This window comes from Convolutriloba macropyga, chromosome 6, assembly GCF_964194025.1.
Source record: "Convolutriloba macropyga chromosome 6, txConMacr16.3, whole genome shotgun sequence".
NCBI classification, from domain to species: Eukaryota; Metazoa; Xenacoelomorpha; order Acoela; family Convolutidae; genus Convolutriloba; species Convolutriloba macropyga.
In genome coordinates this window covers 12433925-12453850 of record NC_134473.1, presented here as the reverse complement: position 1 = coordinate 12453850, position 19926 = coordinate 12433925, and the positions used below count along the sequence as shown (strand labels likewise).

General features: G+C 35.8%; 1 protein-coding gene across 1 annotated transcript in view; it reads left to right on the top strand.

Moving 5' to 3' along the window:
* LOC142341483 (uncharacterized) overlaps positions 1-18362 on the top strand; it is a 77420-nt gene extending 59058 nt beyond the window's left edge. Inside the window, exons 5-10 of the mRNA XM_075392447.1 lie at positions 8477-8717; positions 14877-14982; positions 15498-15544; positions 16063-16373; positions 17314-17630; positions 18071-18362. Of these exons, the coding sequence (XP_075248562.1) occupies positions 8477-8717; positions 14877-14982; positions 15498-15544; positions 16063-16373; positions 17314-17630; positions 18071-18155 (1107 nt within the window). The 3' untranslated portion in view covers positions 18156-18362. The remainder of the gene's footprint in view (positions 1-8476; positions 8718-14876; positions 14983-15497; positions 15545-16062; positions 16374-17313; positions 17631-18070) is intronic.
* The last annotated feature ends 1564 nt before the right edge of the window (positions 18363-19926 follow it).

Here is a 19926-nt window from a genome sequence, read left to right as displayed (position 1 = left end):
TATGTGCCATTCATTGAATTGCACTTTGCAGACCGTGTTAGCTGGTGGGAGTTGCCTCATTTGCATCTTTGTTATAACTAGGTAATAATACTGTCTTTACCGTTAACTGCTCTTTTAGTCGGTACGCCAATTTATGAGGCACAATAAATCCTCCTCCTCCTATCCCACTCCATAATGACATATCACTTCTCCACTGCTGAAAAGAAAACATGTATGATTAAATAATTTCCGGGAACATGAGTGTAATCTTTAGTTAAGAAAAAATTGTTGAGCTATACAATAATTTATAATCAATTTTAAAGAAAAATTTCTGGATATTTTCGAAAGGTTTCTGGAGAGAAGGGTTAAATTAGTTGAACGACTTGTCTACCTGGAAGTGTTGAAAAAGTGTCTAAGAGACCTGGTTATGGCCCAATGACCCAATTTGGCAGTCAAACTTAAACCTACACAATGCACAAAGTAGGCATGCGTTTTTTTTTCAAGTTTTTAAGTGTTTGTCTAACCATATCGAACCTCATTAAGTGTGCTTATTAACTAATATCGCCTTCGAGAAGCTATCAAACTCCGAGCTGAACCTGACCCGAATTGCTGACTAACATCGAAAGGGTGATAACAACCGTGTGATAATTTTCAACTGTTACGACGACAAGAGTGGATCTTAAAAGGATATAAAATATCCTTTATAGAGTTCATAGACGTATAGCTCCAGAAGACATAGACACAACGTACTGTATTGGCAATTTACCAATTTGTGACAAAATTTCAGGCGTAAAGTTTGTTTATTCTTTTTTATTTAACGTAATTATTGCTGTAGATTTCATTAAAGGGCGATCTAAATCGACGTCATCTTTTGAAAATGTTAAAAATTTTCGGACTTTTGTGTTTACTTGATCTCAAAAGAAGTTTTTAGCTATTATTTTAGTCCTGTGGTCTTTTTAGTATGCGATTTTTTGCTTGACCGATTTTTTATTTGACCCATTTGACTTTTCATTCTCAAAAACGGGATAAACAGGTAACGCTCGGAGGGCATTAAGTTCTCTTAGAGCCTTACGCCTGACCAGTGTCTCAGAATGCGATTCACCTAATTTGTTTTGACGAGACAGTTTTATGTTGCAAAGTGCTGTTCTTAATCTTGAAAGTTCTCCCTCGTTTACCCGGTGGTAGCGACCCCCCTCTCGTTCAACCCTCAAAAACCCTACCCCCATAATCGCTCGATCTCCCCCCTCACTGCAAACATCTCTAAGCCCCAGCTGGGTACTACGGAAGCAATCCACTCGCCGGTGGTTTGAGAGCAATTCGTCCGACTTTTTTCGGTTATGTTCATCTCATTGGGCTATGTATTTGTAGGTTCAGAGAAGCTCTCTAAAGTCCTAATTTGAGAATTTAATGTGCTCTTTCTCGCAATCAAATTTGATCCATTTTTTGATGCTGGAAAAGTTATTGTTTCGTGCTCACGCTAACTTTCTCATCTTCCCAGAGTTTCTTCTAAATTGCCCAGAATTCTTGTTAATAGCCGCGAAGTGATAGCTGAGGCTATTATTGGCCTTCTCTTGGTTTTTTTATTTCGTCGTCAAGATTTTTGTTACGACCATATGACGTCACAAGCACTTCAAATCTCTTTTTTCTTTATTCGTTCATGCAATTTAGTTCATGCATTCGTTCACTTTTAGTGGGGCGAATTTTTTGTTCCTTCGCGTGATTAAGTTTTTGTGTCACACGTGACTTAGCTCACTCTCAGAAATTACTTCCTCACTCTGAAATTGCCTCTTCTTTACTTTAATTCAGAGAGATAAGGTCAAATTAGTGCGTGTCACTCTAACTGAAAGGTATTTGAGAGAATCTATTAGAAGTAGCAATAAGTTAAACAGGTTCTTAATCAACATATGACATAAAAAGCTTTTGAAAGGTTGTTTTTTGGGTCTGTTTCTTTTATTATCTTTTTGAGACTACAGGTCTACCAAGCTATTGCGGCTTTTTTTCTGGCAATCTGCCACCTATGTTTCTTTGTTGCTGGAATCTTTAAAAAATCCTCAATGGATCTTGTAAAAACTAACCAACCTACTTTTCACAACTCCGAAAAATAACTGAATTAACTATAACTATGTACGTCTATTGGGGTTATATTTTTTTTCTACAGTTTACAACTTATCTGTGACTGGTTTAAAACCAAAGTCTCACCTGATCACATTAATTGTCGACACCAATTAGGGCACATATAACCGTCTCTCACTAAAGTTAAACTTTGGAAATTGAGACCCTATCGGGCAGTTGTCTTTGAAATTTTTAATACCTCATGCAGAAGGCTTGAGGTTTTCCATCAATAGAAGACTGTTCTAATCCGCTGGACATGGTGATTTTCTGGTGGCAAGACCAAAAGTTTCCATTTTTTTCAGTAGTGTCAGCTATGTTAGTTTTTAAATTAAGATGTGGAACATCAATGATGTATCAATGAGCGCTGAACGCTACTATCAGTGTGTGGTTTTAATTTTTATTTGGATCCCAGTTTCAATTTTGATTTATAATTTTTCTGTGCAAATAGTTGTGATTCAGACTGTTATTCCAACCTTTATTTGATCCTTTATGATTTCTTAAAATTTATTCTTATTGATTATTTTCAACTTTTTATTAACTTTCGGCGAAGATTTCTCATCTGTATATTGTTGCTTATCATGGAAGAGAATACCGTTCTAGAAAGGATTTGAAACAATCATTAAGGCATCAAGAATTGCAGAATGCTTCTTGCAATATGCTGTTCATTGCTCTCAAACGAATTATTATTGGTATTTTTTATGCGATTTTTTGCTTGACCAATTTTTCGTCTGTTCTTTTTGACATGTCGTCCTCAAAAACGGGATAAACCGGTAACTCACAGAGGGCATTAAATTTTTTGAGCTTTTCGGCTTTCCAGACACTAATTGTACGATTCACCGAAACTGTTTTGGAGAAATTATTTCATTGTGTGTGAAGGGTGGTTCTTAGAGACTGACCCCCCCCCCCTCTTCGCTCCCCCACATCAGCCCCCGAACACTTCACCCTCAAGCCCCACTCCTTGCCCAACATTTCACCCGTTAACCCTTGCCCCTAGCTATCTAATGACGAAGCCAATCAGTCTCCAGTCCTTTAAGAGCAATTCGCCCGACACTACGTCGGTTATTTTTGTTTTTACGTTTCAGTTTCATATTCGGTACCCCTTTTGCGTTTGACCCTTGTTTTATATTTGTTGATCATAGGTTTGCCATTCACATCAACTTTGAAGGCGACTATTCGAAAATTTAATTGTTCCTCGAAGAGTTATGTAAAAAAAATTATGCTAATAATTTTTTTCAAAGGTTGAAATAATAACATTCAGTTTTCGGCTCGGATTTCTCTCATCTATATGTTGCTACTTAAAAGTGGCTATAGAGGATTGTATCATTTTAAGATGTGATGTAAAACAGACATTTTAGGCGTCATTTTAAGTTATACCATTGTAGCATACAAAGCTATCATAGAGCAGACACTGTAGTGCTTTTTTTTAATTTTTGGAAACAGGGTCCATAGGCGTCGATTTGCTTACAGGCCTTGAAAGCTGTTTTTCTTGAGTTTTGTTTAGAGACCTAATTATTCTAAAGGTTTCTGAAAAATGAATAATTTCTCAAATATCAATTCTTTTTTAAATAATTTGTCAGATCTGTTTTCAATCGGAATTTTTTTTTACTCCTTGCTCCTTCCTTTTTAATTTTGACCTGACACGCAGACATTGAGTAGATATGAAAATGTTTTCGTCAAGAGCTGGTTCTAGAGAAGAACATTGGAATGAATCAGTCTGAGAAGATCAATGCATAAGAAGCATTAATCTAGTGAGCCCTATTCTTTAAATTTTTTTTCTAGTATTTATGACGAGGAGAGAGTTTCATTAGTGCCTGCTATGTCTTGTTTTTTTTAAAAAAATTTTTGTCAATAATAACGTTGATATACAATAACTTGTGCTTATACATGATTGTCTGACAATAGGTTGCATCTTTTTATTACAATTCAATTATTACAATTCAGTTTTATTGCAGTTCAAATGTTTGCAACTTGTTTTTCATAGATCACAGAATTTAAATAGTTTTGGGGCGCTGTCGTATTTATTAGGTCTTTTCAAACGTTTCAATGATTTTTGGAGACAAATTTGAGTGGTGATTTTGAGCACGCAGAAAAAGGAAGTGGTTCGAAAAAGCGAAAGGTTTTTCTGTGCGATTTTTTACTAAAATTTTAAAAAATAGTGAGAACGTTTTTTTGAATAAAATTTCATTTTCTCGAAAGCGATTTTTGATAACATGCGGCAATTATTTTTCAAAGTTCATCCGTAGTCATATTTAGGTCTAATTTTTTATTTGTTCAGTGAGTTTCCGAGTCCTTTTCATTATGCCCCCAGCCTTCTGGTTATATAACGTATAGCCCTCCATTATCATAAATGTAGCCTAATGGGGCTAATATTTTGCGTGGAGCTATAATGGGAAAGACTCGAAAACTACTCGAGATTGTAGTTTAGGACTTGCCCTGCTATATTCTTGAATTTTTATTCTATTTAAAAGAATTGTAGTTTTATAGTGCATGAAGCATGGAATGGGTGTTCTCATAGTAGCATTTGGTTGGCTTAGAAATAAAGAAAATTGTGACTATGCAAATTGATTGATTCTGTCATTCGGAGTCAAAGTGGAGGAGGACAATTGAGAGAACGTACAAAGAGATACTAGGCTGTGAAATGTGGCTACCGATTGTTTCCTTATCACTTCTCTACTGTCATCGCCTATCTATCTATCGATCTGATCACGATGGTTGGATATTACTGGGCAATCGTTAGATAAGGATACAGTATGAATGGAAAAAGTGAGGCCTGAATACTTTTGTGGACTGTATGGTGTGCGTGTGAATTGATTTTGATATGCCAGTTGGTTTCTCTACTAAGTGCAATGCACCGTGAGATTGAATAAGTTGAATGGGGGGTCTGGGACGGGGATGGTGGATAGAGGAAGAGAACAGAGGGGGGGGGGGGGGGGGGGGGGGAGAGTAGTTGATGAATTAATGGACTTTTGAATGCCCCTGAGAGAACATTTGTTGAATAGTGGAGGTAGTGGTAGTAGGGAGGGTGGTGAATGGGAAAGGCCAGCACCTGTCCTCTCTGGCTAATCGAAGTCGCTGATTAGATCAATTTTATTGTATCCAATCAATTCCACACTCCATTCTTCGCCCCAATTGCCCCTGTTGAGTAAAATAGCAGAAACGATCAGTAGGCCTAAGGTAACGGAGAGAAAGTTCAAACTGTAGTGATTCTGTGCTACCTGTAAACCGGGTTTTGACTCCAATTTGCCATCTGTATTTGTTTTTTAACGATATATTTTGAAAACATATTAAGAATGAGTGAACGAATGTTACGTATAGTTTAACAGCCTCTGATTAAGTCAATGAGAAAGTCTGGCATTTGTCATGTGAGTCGGAATTTTGAAGCGGCTTAACTTAAAACACGCGAAGTCTTAAGTGAAGTCATATAACCTCTTAAAACACTAAATTTCAAATTTAAAAAAAAAATCTGGCACAGTATTGAGGAGAATCTGGCATTTTAGAATGTGGCAATGCAAAGATTGGTATTTTAAAAGTTGGACGTGTGTGTTTCAATTGAAACCAAATTATGTCATTAGGGTTTTCTTTCTAACCCTCAAAAGTGAAGTCACAGTCACGATTAAAAATCAAATTAAATTCGGCTAACGCGCTAAATTACCATGACAATGGTATCCTGTAGTTGCCCCTCTGATCCCTTTCATCTTCTGCAAAAAGTGCTCAATTCGGAACTGTGACTTCCACGAATATTACCATCCAGAACAATTTTTTAAAACTGAATCTTAGTTATTCTTTAGCCTGAAATGAGGTGCGATTTGCAATTGCAATTATTATTCACTATTGTAAATATCTATAATTGTTCAACTATTCATTATATATTTTCTTAAGGGAAAATGAAACAGTTACTTATATTTGAAAATCTGATCAAAAAAATTGTTGGAAAAATTCACTCGAAACACCATGTATATGATTTGGCTGTTATAAGTTTGTCAGACTCAAAACTGTCATCAGTCCTTGTTTAAACGTAGTCTTCTTGATTTCAATTGAGGGATCTGTTCTCTTTTAGTCTACCCCCCCCCCCCCCCCCCCGGCAGTACGTTAAGCACCCCTAGTTACATAGCACGTGCCATTTTACATAGTAATCATTATGTAAAAATATTGCACGCGCTTTTGGGGGTGCAAATAATATACACCCAGTAGGCTGGGGGTGGGGGGGGGGGCACGAACGGAAAAGGAAAAGATCTTAATTGAGTTAATATTTTCGACATGTGAAAAATTTTTAGATTTAGCGTGAAGTTTTGATGAAACAATGGATTTTTATTTTGCTGGCACACAGGAGTATAAATAAACAAATGGCAGATGTCTTTAGGCTATGTGGGTATGTCGGCCACCTGTGTGTTGTAGTGTCAATCAGTAGCGTAGATGAGATTGATTGCGTGAATGGATAGAAAGTATGGATTGATGTGAGATGACACGCTCTCATTCCTGTATAAGATAGAATTTTTGCTAACTTTTGCCGGTGGGAGAATTAGCCGAAAACAAAAATCGAGAGGTTCAATTCACCGAATCGTTTTGAATGATCAATAGACCTGAATGGTCAAAATATTTGATCGTTGGGCCTCTACCTTTATTGCGTTCGCGTAGCCACATCAAAAGTCCCAACACTCTCACCCCCCCCCCCCCCCCCGCATCACCATAGCACTCCCTTCCAATTCCACCCACCCCCGTACCTCTCAACGGAGGAGCGATCACAGATATTCGTTCTTTGAGATTGAGGGAAAATTATGGCACCCATATCTTCACTTGGGATATTGCGTACACATCTCGAGAGTTAATAGCCCTCAATTTTTTTTGCCCCCTAAAATCCCTTCGTTTTGTTTCTCGGCTAAATCAATCTGTCGGTCAATTGAGCGTTCGGCAAGCAGTTGCAGCTACAGGTGAGTGATTGATTGATTGTCGATACTAGCCTGAGTCGATCTGGCAGTATTGGAGCAGCAGCCACTTTGATACTGTTCCTCCTTCTTTCTCAATTCATTCATTCACATAATGCCAAACTGCTTTATCACCACTGGCCATATTTGACAATGACAACTCCAACACTTCATGATTGGGAGACACTTTTGACAAAGGACTCTATTTACACTAAACAATTGATTGACAATCCTTCATTGGGATTAGTCCAGTCTTTTCCATTCAAACAAACATCCACCCCTCCCCCTTTTACCCGCTTTCACAATTTTTTTATGAAAACTATTCATAATGGATTTGTGAATTGATGTTTTGTGTTTCTGGTAGCTTGGCCAGTCTCTGCGGGGTACCCCTTTCGCGCGTGGAAAAAAATTTCGTTTCCGTTGTTTATCTTTTTTATGAGGAGCCATTGTGATACAATCTGTGCGTACTTCTGTACTGATAATGATCTTTAGCGTGTTCTTAGAGAAAATCTCAAAGATTTTAGAACAGCTTTCCAGTTTCAAATTTTCTCCTATCCAAGAAAGGTAAAGCTGTCATCAATGATGTTTATATAGTACCATTATCAACAATTAATTTAATCCAATTAAAATGAAAAATGAGATTTACCGATTTATATATTAGGAATTGAATAAAATGATATATTTTCTATCTACTATTAATCATCCGAAATCTCGCAATCAAAGTAATGAGCAGCGGACAATGAACAATTACTTTGCAATTATTGCGCAATTTTTGATCAAAATTGCATTGATCTTATTCAGTACCGTAATCATCTGAGTATTATTTTTTATCTTAGAGTGGGTTCTATTGTTCTTAACTGTTCAAGGTTATTATAACGGGTCTTCAGAGTCGCCTCTATTGGGACGTTATCTTGAGAGATAAGAGTCAAGTTCAATTCAATTACGTCACAATTGTCCTGAAAGCAGAGGTCAAAGACTTGAATTGGACGCTACGCGGTATAATTGCCAGACAATAGGGGAGCATCTTAGCATTAATTGAAAGTCCCACGGTGGAGGAAAAAGTATTTAACTTAGTCATAACTTCGAATTGCTCGTATCCTCAATTTTCTGTGGAAATAGCCACAAAGTATTATCAAGTGAAATGAATTTTTGCTTTTGATTACGACACTGTTTGATATCGTGAATAAAAGAAATGAACAATTTTCGAGATGACTTTTTTCGAGTTGATGATGCCTTGTGACCTCTGTCTTTAAAAGTTTTAGCGAGAAAATTGCCATCTTATGACGTGGATCCGTATTATGTACAACACCCAAAGGGTGCTATGTCAACACAATAATATACTTTGTAATGGTACATTTTGTATAATTGGGAGGTTCGAAATTACGACAATATCCAGAAATTGTAACAGCTGAACCTCTGGACCTAACATTGTTATAGGATCTTAAGGTTTTATGTGATTTTAGGGTTTCTCTGAGCTGAATGGTAAGAAGAACAAGAGCAAAAAGAACAGCAGCTCAACGTCCTCCAACTCCTCAAGCAGTATTCTGAGCACAGACTGGAGGAGGAAGAGAGACGAGATGCAGAGCAGAGAGCTGTCTCACTTAGTGCTGAGTAGTCTGTGCCCTGCCCTCTACCACCTGGTGGCAACTGGACTCTCTTCCAAGTACACTCCCTGGGAGGTGGTCCGGTTGGGAGCCGTGCCAGGTTGGAACCCAAATCTTTGCTTTAGATTTGATACTTCTGCACAAACCGAACAGATATGTGCTCTGTGTTGGTTTAGAAGACTGGCGCGTAATAGTTTCTTGATTTGTAGAATAAACGGGTTTTGAATTGAGCTTATCTGATTCTTGATTCGTTTTTAACGGACGGTTTCTCAATGTGTATTCTTTAATTTGATAGATCTTTGAACATGTAAATCAGGCTAGTTGACCCTGGAATTGGTATTACAGTGTTTTTGAGAGCCTATTAATGAAGTGCCAAATATGATCAGGTTTCATCTTTGTTTATTTTTTAGACTTTTCAATAATTTCTGTGTTTATTGGATCTTGAAGCGGACTTTTTTGTTATCAGTGTATATGATGACGCCCTCTTTTCAAAGCAGGCATTCTGTTCCTGTTTTTGACGTAAGGTGTTTTCTTTCTAAATTTGTTCAAATAAAAAAGGATTTCGTTTTTTTTTGTCATATTTTGCTTAAATTTTTTCAATTTGGTTTGGTTGACTATAAGAAATCTATGCAGCGTCGGGGATTTTATTTTATGTTATTGATATTAAATTTATTTTTCGGCGTTGACGCTCCAACTGAAATTTACTTGATTTTTTTTATTTTAGATTTTAATTTTCAAAAGGATTATCACGCCTTTTTCTTATTATTTTTGTGCAATGCGTTCTTAACCCCAGCAGTCTCAATTTCGGCACTTTTCAAAGAGTTCTTTTTGTTAAGTTCTTAAAATTCTAGTTAAACCAGAAATTTTTTAAGTCCTTAAAATTTAATTCTAAGATTTTTATTTACCTCATTTTTTCTCGCTTTCTTTCTCGCTTTCGAATTGACGTTTGCATACTTTACTTGAAGAGGTTTATGGTCAACTACCCCACACTCACTCTGAACAGATTATTTAATTGAAAAAAGATAGAATTCAGAACATTCTAAATATAATTTAAATTTAAAAAAAAATAAATTAGAAAAAATTCAAATTTATAATTAAAAGAGGTCTTATAATTTATATAAAATCTAAATCTGAATGACATCTCAGCTATTAGTAAATATATGAATATTCTCTTCTGGGCTCTAATATTTGTTGGTAGTTTTTTGAGACTGCCAGTCTACAAAGCTATTGCAGCTATTTTCTGCCAATCTGCCAGCTTTGTATTCTCTTTAAATCTGATATTGTTTATTTGCTCAAATTATTTTCGAACTTTGGATGTTTGCAATGCCTTAAATACTTGAAAACTTGCCACAGAAAGCGTTTGTTTGAAGAAAATTGAGGTGAATTATTTTTCAGGTTAAATCACGGGGAAATTGAAGTTGCATTTGTTGAACAAAAATATCGGTGTGGAGATCTGTTTGTAAAATTTTGCAACATCCAAAGAAGCAACAATTTTGCTAAATTTTACAAACAGATCTCCACACCGATATTTTTGTTCAACAAATGCAACTTCAATTTCCCCGTGATTTAACCTGAAAAATAATTCACCTCAATTTTCTTCAAACAAACGCTTTCTGTGGCAAGTTTTCAAGTATTTAAGGCATTGCAAACATCCAAAGTTCGAAAATAATTTGGATGTTGCAGAGTTGATTACCAGAAACAGTAGCTTAAACAATATCTTCTTGTGGAGAAATAATATTGAAAGTGTTTCTGGTACTCATTTTCTCATGAAATTTTGCTAATACGTTAACGCAGAAATAGTAACTTTCCTATCTAAGTTCTCTTGAATTTTTTGGTCTAAGTACATCAACTGTTCCTCTCTTGCTGTTTTCTTCCGCTGTTCAAGTTTGCACTTACTAAAACTTTTTTTATCAGTTGACAATTGTAATGTAACTGTCGAACGCGAAGGATAAATAAATTTTTGATTAACACAATCTATAAAACAAACATCTACTCGATTATTCTTTTCTTTTCTTTTTTGTTTTATTTCAAAAAGATTAAGAATTCAAAATAATTTTTGCGGGATACCATTTCAATCAAAATCATTTGTCAATTGGATTTTTATGCGCTTTGTTTTTATTAAGAGCGTACTTTTGTTCGGAACAAGGTTCCATTGAATACAAAATTTCAGTGGCTTCTCTTGCAGATAGATTGAAGGAGACGCAAGTTCTGAGCTTAGTGGTAATAAATGAAACTATATGTCATCAAGTAAAGAATTAAGGGAGAGTTATCAGTATAAACAAATATATACAAAATTGAACTAGCACAAAAATTGCTTCTAGAAGTTTTGTAATGTGTGTATTGTAACGGCGTTTTGCTTTAAGTGGCTGATTCTAACTGCTGTCACTGAGCGTCAGATTGTGGGAAAATTCTTCAAGGTTTTATGTGGGTTAGGAAGAAAATACTGTTTACAATAAAAAGCCATCAGAATGAGAAGAAAGGGGATGAAACGATGATGCCATTGCCATTAAGATTTAGATCTTGATAAAGTATTGCAAGACATCTTTGCAGCACATTTTAGTTACAGTTTGCTAGTGTTAGATCGAAGTCTGCAGAAATCATTTTTGATTGATGCAAAGCGATACCTAAGACTGTTGATTTCTTTTGGTGTATATTTCGTGAGGATGTTTGTTGGGACCATATGACATCACGAACACTTTAAATCTACTCTTTAATAATTTCGTTCATTCTTTAATAATTTGAACAGATCTTTTTCTAAAATATGATTTCACAGCAATGAATAAAAAGAGAAAGTTCTAGTTTTCGGTCTGTTTTTCTTATTATCTTTTTGAAATTGCACCAAGCGCCGTTTAGATCTACGAAGTTGTTGCGGCTATTGTCTGTCAACTACCAGCTATGTATATATTTGCCGTTATGTACTGTAAGATTTTGTCTGTCTAATTTGGTGGTTGTTGATGGAAAGAACAAGGAAAATCACGAGGGCTTTAATTTCGAAGTGTGCTTTAAAAAGTTTAGTCTCAGAATTGCAGGGATTGTAGTACAACAATCTGTTGACTACGCATTGCAGCGTACAGTTTGTTTTTAAGAGAAAAATTCTTTCTAGCAGAATATATGAATTCCTCCCGATTTTTTTAAACAGAGTTTAGACTAATTCGCATGGTCGCTATTGTTTTTGTTTCACCTTTGCTGACTCTGCAAAACAGTTACCACATGTACAACAGCAAATTTTTGCCTAAGATTTCATTCAACAGTTTATTTAGCAATTGGGGCGTGTATTTTTTTGAAACCGTGAAAATTTGTTTTCAACAGCCCTTATTTGCAATTTACACAAATTATATTAACTTTTATGAGTTTTCGTTGGGACTTCACTTTAGGTGTCACAGTTGAAAGCAGTCGGTTCACCAAACAGGTCACTCGGAAGACCTAGTTGATTTTTTTGAATTGTATTGGGACGCTGTCTTTTTCTTACGACTCTAAGAGGAGTAGTGATTTTAAGTTTTTTTTTTACCGAAGTACTATTCGTTCAGGCGGCGTTTTGGCCTAAAAGTGAAAGTGAAAAAATTTGCCATGTGCACTAATTTTTTCTGAGTGAGAAGTTTTTCATCATGCTCTCGTTCAGTGAATAGTTTTTCGACTTTGGAAAGTGTATTTGACAGAATGGCACATATAGATAACTGTTTTACGTTTTTCGTCTAATTGGCTCAGTTTTTTAGCTTGTAAATTGCTCTTTTTGCGGAAACAATTTTTATTTGACGTCATATTGAAATGCAGCCTTCAGTAATTGATACCACAGTGTTTTGCAGAGCCTCATAATGCGTTTCAAGTTCAAAATGAGCTCATATTTCTTGATTTTTTTGTTAGTTTTTGTCTTTACCCATTAATTTCTTAATTTTTGAATATTTCAGCCGTCTTTTTCCAAAAATCAGTTTATATCGCAACTTCCCATTGATAATTCAAGTACTGAATGCCTCTTTCTCTCGAGGTAATTTTAATTTAGAAGATTTGCGCTTGGTAATCCGATTTTGCGTTTTTTTTTCAATTTTTCTCAGTTTTTTTTGTAATTCGCTTTATTTTACTAGAATTTTTTTCTTTGAAACATCAGGGATTTTAATTTCATTTTATTAAAATTTTTAGTTTTTGCACAATAATTCAACGTTTTCTATCTTTAAAATCTATTTTTACTTTTTTATTTGTACAGGTGGATGGCTCCTGGTTTATTTTGAGTCTAGAACACTCAATTTTGAAAATTTTGGTTTCTTTTTCATTTTTTCTTTTAAAATTGATTTTTAGATTTCAAGAATCAAGAATTAATCTTTTTGTTTCAGTGTTTGTTATATTGTGTCTATATTCTGTACATTTTTCCATCATTCTAGTTGTCCCCTATCACCTATATTTTTTACTCCTTTTGCTTTCTGCTTGTAAAAAGATTAACGATTTCAGCTTTTTCTTAGATTTGTCATTTTTGGTTTGCAATAGATTTCAGTTAACAGAATGCAGCACCAAGAATTTGCTGGAAAACCTTATGCAAAACTTTGTCTGATTGCTACCTTCTGCAATTTGTTGGAGCCTCGTTGTGGTATTGCTTTTAAACTATTTTTGCGTTTGAATATTTTTATTTTACTTTTTCTGTGAATAATTTAATTTTGAAATAGTTTGAACTCTTGTCTATCATATCTCCAACAAAGAAGAGGTATATCTTATTCTTGTCTTAATTGCGGTGATTTGAAATTTATATGTGGTTTTTCTTAGTCTTTATTTTTAGTATTCTTTTTCTTTTGAAAAATTTACTCTAGTTTCTAAGATGTTTATCTGCATTATGCTTTCTCAATGTGTTTTTGGTTATTACAGTTGATTGCACAGTTCTTTCGTTTCAAGACCATGTCATTTTATAGCGCTGTTAGTGTTTTGAGCCTATCAGTATTTTGACAATGTTAAGATTTTTGGACATTTTTTAATGTTACCAAATATTTTGAAATAATGAAATTTTGCTGCATTTCTTTCTCGTGGTGACTGCCGTATAAATTTCAGCGTTTTTAAAATCAAACAAGGTGAGCTAAAGAGTTGATTATTAAATGAAGAAAAATATGGTATCAGCTGCATCTAATGTGTATTTGTGGAGCTTTGAGGTTTTGGGTCGCTTTCAGAATTTTTCTGGCCATGTTTTTAAGCTCTGTTCACACATTTTCATGATTCTTCAAGTCAAACTGAAGTGAGGATTTTGGGGACACTGAAACAGGGAGGGGAGCGAAAAAGCGTGTGTTTCTGCGGCCTGAAATTTTTTCATTTCATTTTTTAAGTAGAGTGAGAAAACGGTATATTAACAAAAATTTGCATTCTCGCTAGTTGTTTTTTGTTAACATTGCGGCATTTTTGTTTTGGTTTTTTTGTTTTTTCAATTTTTATAGGGTTTTTTTTATAGCTGCGAAACTGTAAGCTGAGCGTAGCTATATGGCGGTGCTCTTGGTTTTTTTTTTGTTTCGTCGTCTGACGCTCTTTTTTCGTTTTACATTTGTTCACACAGCAAAGCTGAAAAATTCAAATTTTCTGAATGACTTCTTCCTCTCACTAATGGCGTTTGCGCGCGTGACGTCATTTCTCACTCTCTTTAGCATAAGTTTTTTGCGTGATTAGATTTTGATCACCAAGTGACTTACCTCACTCAATAAAATGACTTTTGCACTTTAAAACTTAAGTTTAATTTGAATTTGTTTGAGGTCAAAGGAACTCATATGTGCAGTAAAGGTCCTTAATAAGAGGCTTCTGCGGAATGAATTTTAACAAGCTTTATTAATTTATCGCTAAATTTTTTTTACCTAGTTTTTTGAGCGGCGTCGATTTTTTTTAAATTTAGATCTGTATCTGTTTCTATCTCTATTATATGGCACGCAGGTCTATTCTTTCGCAGCTATTCCGGCAATCTGCCGGCTATGTTAAATGGCTGCCAATCTATCCATAGTTCATTCTAGGTTTAGTGTTTTGCTTAGTCAATAAAAGTTCTTTGAATTGTTTCAGGACTTATCCTGCTATGTTTTTAAGAGCTCTTCTGATCTTGTACCTTAGTGTGACATGCATTCACGAGCTGTGTCTGGTTTTTGGGACATGCTATTTTTTTAATAGCAGTTTTGAAATTTGTGTTTTAATTGTCGCAGCAATTTTGTTCAGGGACATCCATTTAGCTGCCTAGGTTGAAAGCAGTGGTTTTTGAAACCCTAGTCACTCAGAAGTCGGGATATTCTCTAAGTTGTAAGTGCTTTTTTAGTACCTGGCGTGACTTGTATCCATGAGCTGTGTCTGAGTGTGTCAGTGATGGCAGAGCTCGAGTCACCCGAGGAGAAATTCAACTCATTCGTATTCGGACTCCTCAAGTAAGTTGAACAAATGAACACAATTTTATTCCATTTTGCAAATTGATTTCCTGATGTAAGTTATGTAGCCATTAGGTACTCTGACCGTTCAATGCAAAAGGGCTATTCTTACTGTGTGAAATAATTTTTAGGGGAGGGATTTTCCTTTAATTTTCACCACGATTCGCAATTATTACACCAGAAAATTATTGTTTTGAACATCATACGAGAAAAAAAATGTAATCTCACACGGAATTGTTTCGGAGCAATTTTATGAGGTTTGTTCTTACAACCATTTCATGTTCATAGCATGGATGCTATAAAGAAAAGATTGATGCAAATGAAAAACTTGTGAAATATAATCGATGGAAGTACATTCAATGTACCCTCTAGTGTGGCACACGAGCGCTAAATTGGAGATACAAATCAGAGTCTTCAAGTATTTTGACCATCATACGATAAAAAATGTATCACGTAGCGTAAGCTTTAGAAAGTGAAATTGGCGAAATTTATAGTTTGATTGATTGTTGTTTCAGTCAGAAGATTATGGAGACATGGTTACTACTCCTGCTTAAAAACTCCTGTGAGTAATTTTTAACTCAATTTCTGTCCTAATCAAGTTACAAATGTCCTCGCACGTTTACAACTCTAATTTTAAACATGGTCGTGGGTTATAATGACATTTTCGAGTAAATTTACTTGAGCAAATGTAGTTTTTGCAACGTTATCCTTCTGCCTGTTTCCACCCAATTCACCGACAACAAACATTCATCTGTTCTGATAGTATTTTGGTCATTAATTATTAATGACCGATGTTGCTGCGTGCGACATTTTCCCCAATTTTACAAATTTTTGCCAGTGCTAGGAAACCATGTTGTTCTCGAAAGAAATGAAAGTTCGACCCCTGAAACTTAATATCAAGGAGTTCTAAGTAGTATTTTAGTTATTAGTGAAAAACAGTCGATGCTGTTATATAAATTTTTAAGTTTCAAAAATTGTTGACAGTTCTGGGAAACCATGTTTTGGCATAGAATGTGGAAAAATTGGAAATGTTGATTAAATTTCCATGACCTTTTCCTTAAAAGACTCTTGTTGCTTCAGCTTTGATCTCTGGCTGCTATGACACGCGAAGACCGTCTGTCAGTAGAGGTCGGCAAATGGGAAACAGTGGAAACGTGTCTACAAACGCCTCCAATTCCTCAATTGCGACTTCAGCGGCGTCCTCAGCAACTGTAAACACAAATACAAACAACAATAACAGTTGGATGATCAGCAGTGCTGGTCTGCCTACTCTGTTGAGCAACAAGGTGCTATTCACGGAGCTGTTGCTAGCTGTACAGCCACTGGCCTTCATCTGTTTCTACACTGACCTCAGATTCGAGATCAACTATCTCAAGCACAACTTCAACTTCGTAAGTTTATGATTTTGAGTTTTTCGCAATTTCGAATCTTAATTCATTCGCAATCATTCAGTCATGTTTGATATTAAGTTTTTCTTATCCAGTATTGAAATACACTGACAGCGTACTCCGGGTAGATCTTTTTCATTTGTGCCCCCCCCCCCACCGCTTGTCGATATACATATTGTGCTGGGGGATCATTCATCTGATGATTGGGGAGATATTAAATTGTTGCAAGCAGATCATAAACTGTTATTTTGATTGTCAATAAATGTGTTTAGTGTAGCTTCCCTGTCATTTGTGACAAGTTCCTTAAGTTTTTAATGGTAAAGTTTGGTCAAGAGGTCAAGTTTCACAAAAGTTTTTTAAACCTGCTATAATTTTAATTGTTCTCAAACAATGTTTGTAGCAAATTTTTAATAATAATAATAATAATTGTGGTTTCTGCGTAATCGCAGGGGAACAGCATTAGGCCTACAGTAGCCTGTTTTCAGCTGCCCTTTTTCTTATTATTCCCCACATTTCAGACTGAGCTTTTCATGAGCAGCATTGCTTTTTTTTGGTGACTATAGCCACTTTTTTTTGCGTCTGAAACTTTCACGTGGTACCATCATTGCAGCCGACAATGGTTAGGCTATGGTCAACCTGAAGCTATGGTTAAGTAAGAGCTCATCCTCACACAGACAGCTTCACGGAGGCAGGGGATTGAACTCTCAATCATTGGCGTGTGAACCACACACCTTACCTCTCGGCTATCACGCCTAAGTCTGTTGTCTTTTTTGCACTACCGATTTTTCGCCTGCTGAGAATCAGGATAAACTGGTAAAGCGCGAGGGCATTTAGTTGCTGAGTTGTTCTCGAAAAAGCATTACTGGCCTCTAAGTATGCGATTTATCGAAACTGCTTAGGACATCAATTGATTTTTGAAGGGCAATTCTTTGTTCATTTTAAGGCTCCAGCAAACAATCTGGACTTGACTCCTGTTTCAACCAACCAGCACAGCCATCAAGTATTCTGCAATCAACCTGTGGGCAACAAGACCCCCATCTTCGACCCTTCCGACTGTGCAACGTCAAGTGCGAGGGTCTCCTCGACATATTGGGCTTCGCCTTCTGGAAGTTTCCACCGCGAGTTTGCAGGAACGACTAAAAGTGCGGGTAGAGGCGACGGAATTGGGGGCACCAGAACGCGGCTGGTTCCTGAGGATCTCTCGGGTGATCTGCCACACGTGGGAGGGAACTACAGATGCTGGGACATGGTCGAGGCCAGGTTGGTGGACAAAATTTCTCTAAATATTGTTAAACCTCAGGTGAATTCGAAATGTTATCTTTCGAACCCCTGATATACGATGCATCTTCCAAAATCTCGCAAGATGGACTGCATCTTTGAGGATCCTGTACGATTGCCACTTTGTCGTGCCTGGGGGGAGGGGATAAGATGTGTTACTTTAAATAGACAGTTTTGGATTTGTTGATTTATAAGTTATAGATTTAAGCAAAATAATGAAATAAACTTCTTTAATGATAACCTTTCAATGAATTCTAATTTTAACTTATTTTGGATATGCAGACAGATAGTGAATAGATCTCTTGGACCAAAATTTGAAAAAAATGGCTATGTCACTAATGTAATTAAATGTCTTGAACGTTGATCTCAATGCCGAATTTTGTCATAATTGAGTGTGTGATGCAATGAACAAATTGTTTCAGCCTGGGAAGTTTGATTCGTCGAGTCGGCTGCGAAAACAAAAATCTCCACAACGAAGAGTCTGATGACCCAGTCACATACGTGTAAAGATAACATATTATTAGGGTTGTAAATGTGAACAAAAACTATGGAGAACTGAACATTCACCTTTCTCTTGTGTGCAATGACTTATTGAGAATGAAATATTTGTATTGAGATATTTACAATTGCATCCATCTTTAGATCGCATAATTTTGTAATTTTGTAAAAATGGACTATAATTCGAAATTTTAATTGAAATATATTCGTAACGTACCTTTTTTCACATAGTTTGAAGACTATAACTAAAAATCAGTTTTTTTCTTTATAGCTGTAATTAGTCTCATTATAGCTGTAATGAAATAGCTGTAAAGTTTGATGCAATTATACAGGTACTTAATTTTATCATTTTTTGTTGAATTGGTTCCGTTGTATACTTCTCGTTTTGGAAACGAATTAACTGCTCTTATTGATAAATTACTCTCAAACGAAGTTTGTAGTAATTATATTAGTCCTGCTGGTCTTTGCAATTTTTCGTACACTAACTTTTTGTCTGATCGTCTTCTTTTTTTGGTGTCTGGCATTTCATTTTTCTTCCTCGAAAACGGGATAGACCGGTAGAGCCCGGATACCATTAAGTTCTCTCAGAGCCTTGCGGCTGACTAGACTCTAAGTGTGCGATTAAACAAAACTGTTTGAGACAAGTGGCGAAACTCATGTGGTGACGGGCGGTCATGTGTTGTAACACCCTTCCCCACTCAATTTCTACCTCATCACTTCACCCCATCCTCCTCAGTCCACCGGAAACCCAATGAGCTTGCCCCTTTCCATTGCTCCCGTGATACCTACACCCCCTGAATTAATATATAGCTAGCCTCTCAGCCGCAGCTAGCTGCTGACGAAATCAAGAGCTCGCTATTCGTATGAGAGAAATTCGACCGATGTTAGTCCTTCATTACTTTCTAAAGTCGTTGTAAATCGAGGTTAGAAAAATATAATTTTTAGTGGTTTGACTTGAGGCACTTTATTTTTGATAATATCAATTTTGATAGAATCTTTACCGATATAGAAATTCGGTCCCTCTAAACATTAGATTAGCAATGTTTTAATTTTACTTCTTCTTTTTTATTGAAATTTACAGTTCAGTTTTATGTTTTGTTCTACAAAACACCGGGAGCTCCAGGACTACCCTCAAATGAACTCCGGGAGAATATCAAAGATTGAATGGTCCATGAAAATTTAATTCAAGCTCAGCATTGCTCCCGAAGTTTTTTCCATGCCAGCTGTGTCTTCAAAGAAAGGAAACAGATTTGTTAAGAAACTATTATATAATTGAGTTTAACAAAATTAGAAAGAAATGAATGCAAACAGGATCGGAATTTTGTTTTTCAAATAGGACATTGAACGACTGGAGCACTATTATTTCTGAAGCGAATTTTTATCAGTTTTTTTAAACTTGCCTCAAAGACAGTGAGAGAATGCAAAGCGAGGTCAAAAAAATTCAACCAAACCAAGTCTTAATCAAAGTCGAAACAATCCCGTTAAGCAAATTTGGGCAACTTCAACTATTTTTGGATATCATTTTCAATCTTAGTATTGAATTAACTTAATCACAGTTGCCAGTTGGTCAATACGATAATTACTGCTTGCTACACAGCGTAACAAATTTTAATTTTACCAGTTGCTTCTGGTTGTATTTCCTAAATCAATTAATGCGAAAAAAAATAATTTACTCTTGGGGGACAAGCTTCCGCCACGAAATAAATTCTTTTTGTTTCTGCCTTAAATGTCATTATTGAATTATTTTTGCAATTTTTTTCCTTATTCTTCTGGCTGTAAG